General features: G+C 40.6%; 1 protein-coding gene and 1 long non-coding RNA gene across 33 annotated transcripts in view; one reads left to right on the top strand and one right to left on the bottom strand.

Moving 5' to 3' along the window:
• Nucleotides 1–15,006, bottom strand: part of NRXN3 (neurexin 3) — a 1,553,894-nt gene that overhangs the window by 522,620 nt on the left and 1,016,268 nt on the right. For 5 of the 32 annotated variants that reach the window (XM_027066324.2, XM_027066325.2, XM_027066326.2 and 2 more), the window contains exon 1: nt 1,503–2,805. The exons of the other annotated variants lie outside the window; for them this stretch is intronic. In XM_027066324.2, coding sequence (XP_026922125.1) covers nt 1,503–1,761 — 259 coding nt within the window. In that variant the 5' untranslated portion in view covers nt 1,762–2,805. Of the gene's footprint in view, nt 1–1,502; nt 2,806–15,006 lie in introns of those variants that run through there. 32 annotated transcript variants of the gene reach the window in all.
• LOC128316185 (uncharacterized) lies at nt 1,044–8,899 on the top strand. Its single transcript, XR_008299771.1, has 2 exons — nt 1,044–1,755; nt 2,252–8,899. It is a non-coding gene; the product is annotated as an uncharacterized LOC128316185 (long non-coding RNA).

The following is a 15,006-nucleotide window of genomic DNA, read 5'->3' as shown; positions in this document are numbered from 1 at the left end:
TACTCTTTACAAGCCCACCCCCATTCACGGTTCCTCCCCCCCCCTTAGGAGCTAACAGTTTCCATTTCAATGAAACTGCTTTTGCTTTTCTGGTGGTTGTAGTTCTTCCCTCTCCTTTTTTTTTTTTTTTTTAAAGAAAGCCTACCCCAGACCTAGCAGGAGTCACAGAGAAAACAGCAACCAGATCAGAATCAAGCATTCATTCCTTCCCACCACCCATCTCCACCAACCTTACAAGCTCTGAGCTGCTTGACAACTCCATCAAATAAAATTTAAAGAGAGAGCCAGAAAGAGCCAGAGTACGTGCTGGCATTTTCTCAATGTGCTTCCACTTAACAGTATAGACAGTACAGAGGAGCAGCCCACGGCTAGGAGGCAGTGGGAAGAACTGACATTCCGAAGGGGGTCTGCGTGCTGTAGGTCTTCAAAATACAAGCTAGGGCAGGGGACCTCTAGTGTGCTTCATTCGTGCAGCTCCCTGGAGGGCTGCTCCTGCTGCTGGGCTCTGTGATTCCTACTCTCCTCACCACTGGAGTAGACTGCATAGTAAACAAATATTGAAGATCCCTTCTTTAGAACAATTTACTATGGCAAGCTCCCACCTTGGTGGCAGACACTGCCCTTTACAGGCTGCCTACTCAGAGCTGAATATATTTTTAAGAGCCATAGATCTCTTCCTTCAATAGCTAGGCAAGGAGGGCTATAAAACATCTCATACCTGTGCTGTGTGAACAAGCCCACCAGTGCTGCCTCTAATTGAAATAACATTTGTATAAATGGTGGAATCAAAGTTACTAAGATTTACACTTGGGTAAATTATAAATGGACTTTGTCTTACCCATTTTATCACTTCCTACCCAGTAGGTAGCAATATTAGATGTGTAGTTTTTGAGATAGCTGCTCTTCCCATCAGATATGTGGACAAACATAAAGCTGCCCAAATGAACAATAATGGCTACTGGTTATTAATTACATTTTCTGCCTTCTTACACTCAGCTACTCTCCTCCCTGAGGCCACTTTACAGCAGTTCCATCAACTTCAGGCTGGGGACCAAAGGATCCCTGCTGTCTACTTCCCATGACTAGCTCCAACACAAGATCAGAGAGAAGAAGGGTGAAAGCAAGGTGAATGAATGGATATTCTCAAAGTACAAAACCTGAGACTTATTTGATAAGTTGCTTGCCATCACGGGGAAGGGGGATGAAGGGAGTAGAAGGTTCCAAAGGGGAAAATGTAGTGTTTGTGAAGCTATGAATAAGCAAGCTAAGGAGAGGACAACCCATCAGAGAAACTGGGGGGGGGGGGGGGGGGGGCGCGCTAGGGCAGAAAATACTAGCCTTTAAAGAGAAATTGAACATTTTCTTCTCTCATGCACATGCAATGCTTTTATCATTTTAAATTCAAATTTTTATTATCTTCCCACCCTTGACATTACCTGAAAGGCGAGTGGGTTAAGGAATCGCTATGCCCCATTAAAAGGATAAAGAGGAGAGAGACCCACCGTGCCCTCCTCGAAGGGAAACAGGGGAGCGATAGATAGAAATAGGCACTGAGTGATGCTTGCTGCCATGGAAATGGTGCTCGTGCTGAGAGTGAGACCCCGGCGAGGAAGAGGAGGAGGAGGAGGAGGAGGAGGAAGAAGCTACATTAGAGGAACTCCACACAGAGCTGACGATACATCCCCAGAAGAGGGACCAGATTCCAAGCGTCCAAGCCGGCCGGCGAGGAGGGCTGCGTCTCGCGTGGATTCTCAGGTGCATGGTCAACGCACTGGACCACTACAGATGGGCAGTTTGAATTCCGGCCAGTGAGGAATAATGAAGTTCATGATGCCCAGGGGCCCATCATAGCAGCAGGAATACTTGCCAGTATTTTGGAAAGAGGGAGGGAATAAACGCTTTCAAGACAGATGATGAATCAGTTAAGGTTGGGGGGTGGGGGGAGATAGAAGGCAAAAAAGCTTCTCTTTCCCAAGGCTGAAATTTAGAAAGCCGAAGTCCACCCAGGTATAGCAACCCTCCTAGGGAGCCCCGGAATGCCACACATGTCAGGGGAGGCCCGGCGCGGCTTCCTCCTTATCTCCAGGCGACTCAACTGCACACTCCAGGAAGCCACACAGAGGAAAGGTGGCAACGAAGCAAGAAAGGGAGGCAGCAAAAGACCCAAGAAGGTTCAGGTTAGTTTATCCCAACATCCAGGCAGTTTGAACATTTTTTTTTTCTTTTTCCACTTCCATGCGATGCAATGCAGAACTGCCAGGCAAAAGGGGGCTGCAGGTGGGAGAGTTTTTCGCGTGTTCCCGAAGTCTCGATGGAAGGGCGCGGAGGCTGTTAACCCTGCGCGTTCTGGAAGAGCGCCACGGAGCAACCGCCTGCGTCCTGGGTTTCCCAACTGGATGTAAAGCAGTGGCAGCAGAAGCAGCAGCAGCCGGAGGAAGAGAACAAGAAGGACCGGAGGGAAAGAGGCAAGGAGGGGGAAGCCAGTGCGGAGAAGCCACCCAAACCAACGTGGCCCTGGGCGGAGAGAGGTGGGTGGGCGAGCGCGGAGAACGTAGGAGGAGGTGCCCGGCAGGCGGCAGAGGTGGCCGGGAGGCGGGCGGGCGCCTGCAAAGTGCGCGGAACTGGGAGGCACAGGTGAAGTGAAGCGAGGAGTTGGGGAGCCAAATTCACAAATGGGCAAGTCATATGCAAATAGCGCACTCCCGAGAGCAAATCAGTGCAGCCCGAGCGCTCTGCCGAGGGACTGGCTGGCTCGGGAGGGAGGAGGGGCCCGAGCGACCCGGAATCCCGGCCCTCCCCATTCAACTACACGCTCCTTCGTCTACACCCGCTCGAGCCTCCTGCGCACACCGGCGCTGTCCCCGAGCTCCGCTTCCTCCCTTAAGAGTGAGCGTGTGTGAGCGCGTGGATAAGTGAGACCGACAGACCGACAGATGGACGCTGCTCCTTTTTTTTTACCACCCTTTCCTTTTTCTCTCCCAGGCGCATTAAGCCAAATTCGGATGATTAAGGCACCTTTTACAATTTGGGAAGAAAAATGCAGGCGGTGGCTAAGGCTGAAGTAGCCCCAGATAGAAATAAAAATAAACCCCTTGAGTCAGCAGGAGCGCTGGAGCGCCTGCACACTGTCGTGCCGCCCGCACGCTCCCCCTGGCCTGACGATCAGCACAGCGCGGCCACTCTCCCAGGACCCCACCCAGAGGGGGAAAGGCGGGAACCCGCGTCCTGACTCTATACGGTGAACGGAAGAGGTGGCCTGGGGACCCCGGAGGGTGAGGGGCTTGGCCGCTGGAGGCCCTTCGAGAAGGTAGCTTCGACCCCCGTAGTGGACAGGACACTCTTGGAAATTCAGGACCCAGAGGTTAGTGCCCACGCCCGCTGTCCTGGGCAAAGAACTTCAGAAGGGGTGAGGGCTGCTTCTGCCGGAGGAAGGCAGTGGCTGACTGTTCCTGACTGGCCTCAGTGCCACTGCCCCAGGTGGGTGAAGCCTCCGGGCCTCCAGGGCGTCGGGCACCAGAGAGCGTGGCTTTTACATCCAGGCTGAACCTGCAGGGGAGAGCGGGAGTGACAGGAAGAGGCTTGGCGCGCCTGTCCTGGCCATCTGTGCCTCTAGGAGGGAGCTGACCCAGGGCTCTGCCAGGGAACAGTGACATTCTGAAGGATGCAGCCTCCACCCCCGCCTCTCCATTCCCCCGCGCCCAGCATGATGAGTGCTGGAGGCATAAACCCAAAGGGCAGCACTCCTAAGCCTGGGGGAGGGGGAGGGAGGAGGGAGGTGTCTTGCTAGCTTTTATTTCTTCCTTCCTACTCACCTTGGTTAAAAGGCTTCGAGAGGAAGCAGAGGGAATAATACTTGATGGTTAAATCATATGTATACTATACACCTGCTGATTAAATCATGTATCTATCACAGATAATCATATATATGTTAAAGTATATATATATGTGTGTATCTGTATATATTTCAGATGTCTATATATATGGATATATCTATATGTCTCTTGATAGATGATAGAGTGATAGATAGATACAGTATTTAGGTGGCATTTGCTTTTTTAAAAGGATCTTATAGCACCTATTATACTCCTGATCTCAATGAGCATTTCAAACTCCCTGAGGAAAAAGAATAGGGATTAAGGCAGTCCTATTCATCGGACACCCCAAGGAGATGTTGAGAAGTTAGCATTATATGCATTTCTAACAGATAAACATAACAAATTCAAGGATGCTTCAGCTTCCAGGTCAAATATCAAGTCCATTTTAGAATGTATGTTGGTGATTGGTATTCTGGTTCTGAAATCAGTGTTCTAAAGGTCCATGTTGTCCCCTGGTAAATGGTGCACAGTCATCCCAGCTGCTTGGGCTCTCAGCTGTAAGGCTGATCTGGGACCCACAAACCTTGTCAAAGGAGGTGGCCATCTTTCAAGGTTTTTCATGCCCTTGGGTGATGATGGCCCACAGACATGTCCTAACTAGCAACATGTAGCTAGGAACACCACAGCAAGTAAGAGGGGTAGTTTATGGAGACTCAATTTAAACCTCAGTTTCCTCCTCCATAAAATGTAGATAATGCCTTCTCTCAAGAGGTTCTTGGGAATTTTAAATGGGATAATGCATACACAACATCCGGCAATAGCATTTGACAAGAGTTGCAGCGCTCAGTTCAGTAGAAAAAGTAGCTGAAATTCCGAGACAGTTAAGCATGATGTGGTTAGGGCCTTATGCTATTACTAGTAAAGTTAGAAAAAAAGAAAACTAACAAAAATACCTTCCGACCCTAAGCACCTTCCTTAAAGTAGATGATAATTCCCTTTCAATCCAACTGGTCATTAATTTGGTCCCCCAGATGGATTCTCACTCTACTCTGGATTTATTCACCTCTGCCATGGCCTTCAGTGGACCCAGATGACCTGGCCTAGTTCTCCAGCTCCACCTTCTGCCAGGTGACCCCTCACTCGCAGCTCTCCAGTCTCCCAGACCCTCCTTCTGTTCTTTGTGCCAAATTCTTTCCCAACCTGAAACCTTCATATTTGTTGCCCCTCTTGTAAGGAAGACTTTTTCCCAAGATTTTTCCGTGGTTGGCTCATTTCATGTCACCTCCCAGAGAACCTCTCTGGCCCTCGTCTAAAGTTAGCCACCGCCACCCCTGAGAGGCACTTTATCCCCTGACCTTGTTCTCTGTTTCCTTCACAGTACTATCCACTTTCTGAAATAATTTTATCTGTATTTTGTGTGTGTGTGTGTGTGTGTGTGTGTGTGTGTGTGTATTCTAGCTCCTTAAGAAAGATTAACTTCATTAAAAGGTGAGCCTTTGTCTTGTTTTCTCTATGTCCTCAGGGTGTGGAAGAGTAGGTTAGCTCATAGTAGGAACTCAGTAAATATTTGCTGGGTGAATGAATCCCATGAATCAACTGCCACTCTCCTATTCACACATTCTGTTTCACTGATGCAGTATCTGGCTTGGGTGCCATTGATCCCCAGAGACATGTATTTTCAAAGTTGACGAGCTGACCACCTACCCACTTAATGTTTTTTGACTTTTCTAAATTGGCACTGAGTGTTGGAGATTCTGTGTCTGACTTTCTTCCGAGGAAGCATGGGAATCTTAGATGGACCTTTCAATTAGCTCTCTAGGAAACAAAGTGAAAATAAATCCTTAATGCAGTACAAAATCTGGAAATGCTGCTGGTATGTCACAGCTGGAACTATTCATTTTACTTGTCATACTTATAATTTATTTATTTACTTTTTGCAAAATGTCAAAAGAAGTAGCTGTGGATTCTGGTAATGCCGATTCCATTTGGAGACCCAGTTGAATACTGAGGAGACTTAACTGAGGATGAAATCAAGACTGGTTTATTTTCCTTCTTCTAGTCCAAAGAGATAACCCAATTATCCTGATAAAATTCATGTCCTTCTCCAATTTAACACACTGTTGATTTTTTTCATGTTTTCTATCCCTCTCTTTGTCTAGTCTACACATTTCTGAGACTTCCCTTCTAATGCTCATGCTTCTCAAGGTTTGCTAGAGTTTACATTAGCTTGATCTATTAAATATGTAGTTTTCTTTTTTAGATTTTTAGCTCCAGTGATACATTCTAAACACTGCCGACAGCTAGAGTTCCAGCTGAAGGATTTATCACCACCTGTACTACCATCGAAAGCTCCCCTCTCTCCTGAATTGTCTTCTCTAGCAGGCTCCTTACATGAGGACATGCAGATGTACAATGAAGATCAGTACACTGACACAAAAGAAAAGAAAGGGATTTATAAATGTTATGCTCACCATTGATTTAAAGTTGAAAAGTACAAATGATTTCACAGGAACACCCACACTTTGGACAACCCCCCACAGAATCCTAAATAGACTTTGGGGAACCTTACATTTCTGAGTGGAGTGCAGCTTTTTCAAAAATTAACAAAACAAAACAAAACAAAACAAAACAAACAAACAACAACAACAAAACAGCCTTAGCTGGATCTGCTTGATTAATAGCTGGGTTTCTCTATTACTCCAGACTTCAGAATTTGTAACTATAGACTTCCTCTCCTTGTTCCAATCTCCCTGCTCCTTTTCACTTCCAGGACAGTCCCAGAACAAGGTGTGCCAACCCTTACCCAGCTCTTCATCTTGCTTTGGCCTGTACCTCAGCTATAAAATAGTCTGGGGAATCTTTGGCTTCTAAAATAAGCCTCGTGATAGTACTTCATCATGCCAGGTGCCAAGAACCTAATGTGAAGTTGCCCTGCTGGTCTCACAATACATTTTGTCTCTGCACATGTCTCTTCTCACTTGTATAGACTCTGACTTTCCACTTCACTGCCAGCAGGAGACACCTGTCAAGTTGTTTGTCGTGGGCATACCTTATATGACTCTACAGACACAGAGAATTACCAGAGCAGTCTATTTGTGCATGAGCCTGAAACTCTTAGGGAGGGCCCTCTTTTCCCAAATATGAAGAATAGAATTCCTTAAGTTCTCTCTCTACACAAAAGGTGAGTTTAGGAGGAGGGGAAAAAAACAAAAACAAAAACAACTAAACTCTCATAATGTGAAATGAAATAAAAGTCCTGAAAAAATACAGGTGGCTGTTAACATGCCTATAAATATAAACAAGGGTTCCAGTGACAACTGTAAAACAGTATAAGTCTGCTTTATTATGTCAGTAGATTTATTTATAGCCATATAATTCATCCCTCTGCTCATTTATTTGAGAAAGTGATCCTGCAAAAATGCAGATTTTGATTATATTTCCCATTTACGGGTATAAAATAGCAGCTTTATTCTTCTAAGCATCACTTGTATATGTATTTGATTTAAAAATACATTTTAAAATTATGCATCCTTGCATAATTTTATAGTTTAGAGAATGTATTTATTACTTCTCTTCCTTTTAACTTAGCCTTCTTGTAAACATCCACACTTATTCTCTTGTCCTCCTTGTGGCTGAAATGGGGATATCAGGAGTTTAGACATTAAAAATTTTTTCTCTAGGAAATTTTCCAAATTTCTTGAGTTTGGTCAATACTGCTGGGATATCTACTTCATTAGAATTTCACACATTTCTTCAAGGAGAAGAAAAATAGGAAATTCTCCTATGTAGCATCTCCCTTCAAAGTCCAAGTGAAATTATTTCATCATGGAAGCAAATTTTCCTTTTACTCCAGGACAGAATTCAATTAGTTGCTCATAGAGATTTGGGCATTTAAAACCTTATTAGTCTTCACTAAGCTTACAGTGGATATCAGAGATATAAATTTCATATCCTCAGCATCATGTAAATCTTTATCCAGTGTTAAGGACTCAAACAAAATGAATTATTGTTATACAATAACAGAATTAGTAAGATAATTTGTATGTTTATACAATAACTGCCAAGTTAAAGATTTACAGGGCACGCTGAGAGTGCACACAGCTTTAGATTTGGGCCCCTGGTGCTCAAGACTTCCTAGGTTCAAATCCTGATTCTGCTTTTTAGCTGCCGTGAAAATGTTGACAGGATCTTTACCCTCTTTGTATCTCAGCTTTTCCATCTGTACAATAGGAATAATCATACTATCTATTTAAAATGATTGCTGTGAGAATTCAGAAATATATGTAAAATGTGTATAAACAGTGCCTGGCACATAAACCAATAATCAATAAATGTGAACAAAATTATCTCTTTCTCCAAATGACTCCTTGAAAATCATCCCTGCAGATAGTTTTCTTCCTGATGCAAATCTCAGGAAGACTGGATAAACAAAAAGGCTCCCGTATAATTCCAAAATGTCGGAAGTCCCTCCTGTGTGTTGCCTGACTCATTGGATTCTCTTCGCCTATATTTCACAGAATGAAGAGTAGCTTAATCATGTCTTTTCTCACAAATATCCTTCGAGCCAACTCCGAAATAATAAAGCTCACCAGGGTCTCAGAGCCAGATAATATGAGCTACGGACACCCAGCATTGTTGTAAAAGGGATAATTTTCTAGAATAGGGTGGAATGCATAAAATCTCAGTCTGCTTGGGGGTCTTGAAGGTCTCTCTGGTTACTTCTCTCTCCCATTTCTTTTCCTACTTTTTTCCTCTCTAATAAATAGTACATTTTAATTATTTAGCCTCCCTCCCCCCAAAAAAGACATCCCCTCTAAATCTTATAATAATTTCCATTGGACTTATTTGGTATTCTTATTCAGTAAATGTTTTCTTTCAAATTACTGTGAATGTATCTCTGAACTAGGTTCTACTCACTATAGAAGGAAACAATTATATGGTGCATCAATTCATCTATTTCACAAACATTAAATTTATGCTAAGTATGGCTTAGGCATCAGGTAAAGTCCTGGGGACTCAGAGAAGATTTAAGGCCCTAAGAAGTGTATAACTTAGCAGAAATATTTTATATATATATATATTTATATAAAACAATAAACTCTATTCATATATACAGCCTTCCAAATACAATGTGATTTATGCTAGAATAAAGGTGCAAATGAAGTATACAAAAGAATGGAGAATTGAATTAATCCAATGTAGGGAGAGGAGGTACTATCAGAACGATCAGGAGGGATTCATACACAAGATGACATGTGAACTGAGTGTCAAAGGACTAGAGTTCAAATCCTGATCTACTACTTACTGGATGTGCGACCTTGGGCAAGTTCCTTTATACTCAGTAAGTATCTTCTCTTAATAGTAGTATAATTATGAATCTCTACCTCACAGGATTGTTTTGAGGGTTAAACAAGTAGATATATTTGAAAAGAATATTGCAAATATTCAGGTTCATTATTATTATGAACCCGGCCCTCAATAATTTCATATAGGTAGAGAAACAGGAATGCAAATTAAGGAGATTATCAATATGAGGTGGAATCATCCACGGAGGGCTTCCTATAGGAGTCAAACCCTAAGCTTAGCTTTCAGTTGTCACTTACATTGGTAAAGCCTGAGAATCTCAGAAAGGTGTCAACTTTTCTTTTGACTCAAAAAACAAACAAAACAAAACAAAACAGGTGCTTCATGGGATAAGGAAAGGCAACTAAAGTAAAAGGGAAGAAAGGAAGATAAATGGAAAGTGAGGGAAGGAAAACAAGGAAAAAGCAAAAGAAGGGAACGGGAGGGGAAACTCACATGTTGGAAGCTACATGCTTTATCTCTAATGACAGGCTGGCCATATTCAGAGGCGTTGAATAAACACCATATAAATAAAAAGTTAAATTGTAGCATAGCCAGTTTTCCTTTGTTCAATTTCTTCCATGAAATCATTTTTCAGATGCTAAAATACCCATTGGATCTGATTCGTAAGATGGCAGTTCATTCTGGGAACATCATAGTTCAAGCATTCATCGCATTCAAGTGTCTATGTCACTCACAATTTGAAGAAGGGCACATCTTCTAAGATGGGGGGACAGAGATCTAAAATAATTGACCACTTTCCCCTTGACACTATGTAGTCTTAAATTAGAGAAATCTTGGAGGGGAATAAGATGCATGTTCTCTGAACAGAAGGTACAGATTATTATCTAAGCAGCTCCAACAATGTTTACCAGGTGGGTAATAAGGGCATTTCTTAGTGATATTGAGAATTTAGCACTTTCCAAAACTGATGTTGAGGTCAGGAGGATACTGTGATGCAAGTTTATGCTATAGTAGGAGGAACAGACTATTCTTGAAATAGATAAAACAATATTGAGATAACAATATCTCAGCACTGATGATACCTAGGTCTTCAAGTTCTACCATTTCCAAATCTGGATAGGCAGTATTAGTTGTTCTTTCCTGTCTTCTGTTAACATTTGTCACATTCTTTTATAATCAGTTAGGTTTATATTTGGGTGCCTTACATGATTTAGAGAGGAATCATGCAGGGAGCAGGGTCCTGGTCCTAGGCTCAGACAACTTACTTTATAGAGGAAGACATCTTATATTCAAATCTCTGATCCATTCTTTACTAGATGTGTGACCTTAGGCAAGTTACCTAACCTTTGAAAACCTATTTTCTCATCAGTAAAAGGGAGATCACAACACTTCCTATCTCAAACCTGGCACAATACCAGGCCAATAAGAGACCTTCAATGAATGTGTGTGAAACTGTATTGAGACACCTTTAATTACTGTAGGTGAGAACATTTCTTCTGTATATAAAACGAAACAAAACACTCTGAAATATACAAGCATGTCATAATAAGGAAGAGACTTTCAACATGTGGAGCCATTACAAAATCAGAAGAGATGCCTCATGAGGCAGTGGGCTCTCCATCACAGGAAATGTTCAAACAGCAGAAGTCTTTTAGGGACACTGAGGTTGCTGTTTTTCAGTAAGAGAGAGGATAGAGTCATAACCTCTAAGTTTCTATTCAAATTTATATCTGACACTGATTAGATTTTCTTTATAAATTTTTCTTTGCCCTTTACTTCAGTATTTACTTGAATGTGATCTCTTGGCCTTATTTTGAGGCTCCGACATAATTCCTGTGTACTGCAAAAATCATAACACACACCTGTTTATTAAACCTCATACATGGTGGTGAGAAATCTTAAACTTCTGTAAAATGAAGCCAGAATTATTTCATTAGAACTTCATTTTCATTTTTGTATGCAGTACAAGTTGTCTATGGACACATTAACAATTTTACGTTTCTATTTTAAATACCAAAGATCATTGTTGTTGTTTTTCTCCAGTAGCAACACCTACATAGCTGCTGTTTCTGTGATATGAGAGGTCATTTTTCATTGGTGAAGAAATCATTGCTATGGGGAGAGTACACTGACTTTCTTGCCCTTTTGTCCTTTTACCACCCAGCAGGGAATCCTGGTAGACTGAACACAAGTAAAACCAAACCCCCTTTAATAAAGACATGAATCTTAAAAATCCTGGGACAAAAAGTAGAAGTACTCGGCCAAGACAGGGCCATTTCTCTTCAGTAGTTGGTATGGGCAAGAAAAAGAGAGTTAGGTACTCAGAAGAAACCTAAGAAAATTATAGAAACTAAGATACAGAGACATAGAATGACTTGTACAATATAACACAGCATTTCAAAGTCAGCATAAGCTGGCAAACTCCTCTAGAATAAAACTCTAGAGTCAGGAATGCTTGGCTCTTCTACCAACATCAATATAAACTAAGATTATAAAAATAAAATAATCCAGTAAGAAGATAACCCATTATGAGAGAGTTAATAGATAACAATGAGAGAATAGGAACCTAATAATGTGCGATAACAGGGCAATTAAAATTATGTAAAATAAATATAATTGAAATGATTAATGAAGAAATTATAGAAATCACAGAGGCAAAAAAGGTACTGTGGTAAATGACAAACATAAGAACTAAAATCTTGTGAAAATGCAACACAATATTTTTTTTTAGTCAGTGGCTTTATTATGTAAATGAAGCTGAAGAGAGAACTAATGAACTGGAAGACAAGACTGAGGAAACTTCCTAAAATACAGCGCAGAGATTAAAAGAGTTTTAGAAAATATAAAAGAAAGAAAAAAGAAAAGTAGCCACACGTTGGTTCATTATAGTGAAATCAAAGAACACACAACTAAGATAAAAATCTTAAAATCAACATATTACTTTTATGTAGAGCCTCCAAGAGAATGAATATAATAGCTTTTTGTTGAAAAAAATATACCTGTCAGTCTACATTTATATCCTTAATTATCTATGTATACAATAAAATATTACAGGGGTGCTTTTAGAAAGAGACCTGTGATCAAATTCTTTAATTTTCTTCTTTTTTACTATAAAAATGTTCATCAGAAGTTATCCAATATATGTCAAAATGTATACTCTACAATGAAATAAAGCAAATGGCATATAAATGATTATCTTGGAATGTTGTGCTATTTGATAATGTATACATCCCTTGTGCTCTCCTGTACAATACTTAAAGCAAAAAAAAAATCTATGTTTTTACATAAACAACTTGCAATTATATACATTAGAAATGAATGATACTTAAAACTCTGCATTAGATATTGATACTTATTACATGGTGCTTGGGCAATTTACACTTTAGAGATTAAAAATAGTTATGTTCACTATCTGAAAATGGGAAAGGCCACCCACAGTTACATTAAATTAGTGAACAATCCACAATACATTCCATACTTAGATAACTTATACCTATTCATAATATTATTATTAAATATTAATAAACGGGTTTACTGCCTGTGTTCCTGTCACAAACAAAAGCCAAGCTCTTTATCTCAGAAGTTTCTTCCTTCCCTTTGTAGGTCAGAGTGAGTCCCAAGAACATTTATACCATTATTGTAATTATTTTATGAAGAGGGAAGATGTTCATTTCCTGTGACTGCCAGTCTCTAGTCCAAAACTCAAGATCCTAACAAAATCAATTAGAAGTTTTTTAAAAGTACTGCTCAACCTGGAAACTAAATGCCAAGAAAATGCATCTGATGCTCCTTTTGGTACTATATGAGTAAAAATCCTGTAAATAACATTCCAAAAGAGAACTTTGATATGAGCAATATTATCAGTGACAACGATGAGTACAGAGCTTATTTTTAAGCTACAAAAGAAAGAAAAAATAGAAGACAAAAAGCATGTATATATAACTTGGAACCAGAGAATATCAGAAAGCTTTTAAACAGTTATACCAGAGAAAGGTCTATCTTTGTGCTTTTAAACAAAGTTTTAAACCAATAAAGAAGGGACCCCATTATGTATCATTTCCAATGATTTAATGTGGTATGGTTGAGAGAGATATTGTCACAGTGCTTTAGAAATGAAAGTATCTGGATTTTGATTCTTGGCTCTAACATTAATTGCCAGATACTAGGCAACTCACTTAACCATATACTGTCTCATGTAGAGTCTCAGTTTTTTTTTAATTTAAATTTTTATGATAGAAACTGAGGTGAATGAGATGTACAACTTTGGAATGATAATACCTGATAGCATGCTTGTACCTACTATTTATTTTCCCAGCTGTCTCTCACCCCTGCTTGGCTTGGCCAAGCACCTATTTTGTTAAATTCAAGTAAATGAATGTAGATAGCAAAGTATTTACTGTGAATTCCCTAGGAATCAAGAAAACAATTCACAAGGGAGTGGTGATAGAAGAGGGATGGGAAGGTAGAGTCTTCAGAAGCGTATATCTTAGCCCAGTTCAGGCAGAGAGTGAGCCATATCAACCAAGAGAGTGTATCTGTGTGGAAGTAAAGCATCCCTGAGGGAGTCATTGTGCTTCAGAGATGTAATTTTCTAAAATGTATATTTTGTTGGTGTGCAGAAGATGAACAGAGTTAAGGTCGGTGTGTCTAAAGAAAGAAGGACAACAGGATGGTGAGCTATTGGGTGGTGCTGAATATTTTTGGAGGGTCTGTAACTCCACTAAGGGACAGGTTTGATTCATCACTAAGTTAAACTGTCACACAGTTATGGTGAAGCTTTAGGAATAACAACATCTAGCAAATTTCCAAAGCCTCTTCTCCTTGAATGTCTCTCTTATTTGGCTCCTGCTGGGACCAGGGGAGTTAGGGGTGGGTGTAGAATGGTTGTTGCTTTGGGGAGTTACTCAGAGGATGGTGGTTACTAAATGTGATCCTGGGGGAGCAATAATAAATTTAAAAAATTACAAGAAACTCTTGGCCTTTTCTCTTCAGCCCCCACTCTCCCACCACTGATTAAAGGAAAATCAAGATTAGCATAAATAGTAACTTCCAACTGCCCCCACCCCCACTTACCAGATGTGGAAGAGACTTTTGGTTGCTTGATTTGTATCATATGAAGATGATTACATGCTGGCCCAAAAGGAAACAGAAACTAAAAATATTTATAAGTTATTACAATTTTTTCTCCCCTAATTCATTCCTATCCCCCGTATATACATTTTGACCAGGTCTCTTGAAGACCAATTCCAAACAACGTTTATTTTCTGTTTTTATAGCATCAAGTTGAAAAAAAATAATAATACAGTAGTCCTCCCTTATCCATGGTTTTGCTTTTTGCAGATTCAGTTGCCCATTATCAAAGTCCAGGAACAAATGACCCTCGTTCTGAGGTATCTCAAAAGATCAGTAGCAGTGTAATGCCAGGTCGTGATGCTTATGTCACTCACCTCACTTCGTCTCATCATGTGGACATCTCATATCATCACAGAAGAAGAGTGAGTATAGTACAAAAGAGACAGACATCACATTCACATAACTTTTATATTAGTATATTGTTATAATTATTCTGTCTAATTACTAGTTACGGTTACCTAATTATATGTGTGTATGTATGTGTAGGAAAAAACATAGTATACATATGGTTTGGTACCATCCATGGTTTTTCAGGCATCCACTGGAGGACTTGGAATATATCCCCCACAGATGGGGGTGGGGGGAATACTGTATTAAATAAACCTCTTTGAGAGTGTTCCCTTTAATAAGGACAGTTGCCAATAGATTTTATTATCAATTATAAATCCCCATTTTAAAAAACAGCATATTTCATTCTAATTTTTGATAGGTTTATTGGTGTGTTTTTCTGACATGCAGGGGATTTAGAAGA

The sequence above is a fragment of the Acinonyx jubatus genome, chromosome B3, assembly GCF_027475565.1.
Source record: "Acinonyx jubatus isolate Ajub_Pintada_27869175 chromosome B3, VMU_Ajub_asm_v1.0, whole genome shotgun sequence".
NCBI classification, from domain to species: domain Eukaryota; kingdom Metazoa; phylum Chordata; class Mammalia; order Carnivora; family Felidae; genus Acinonyx; species Acinonyx jubatus.
This window is presented reverse-complemented; position numbering and strand designations above follow the sequence as displayed.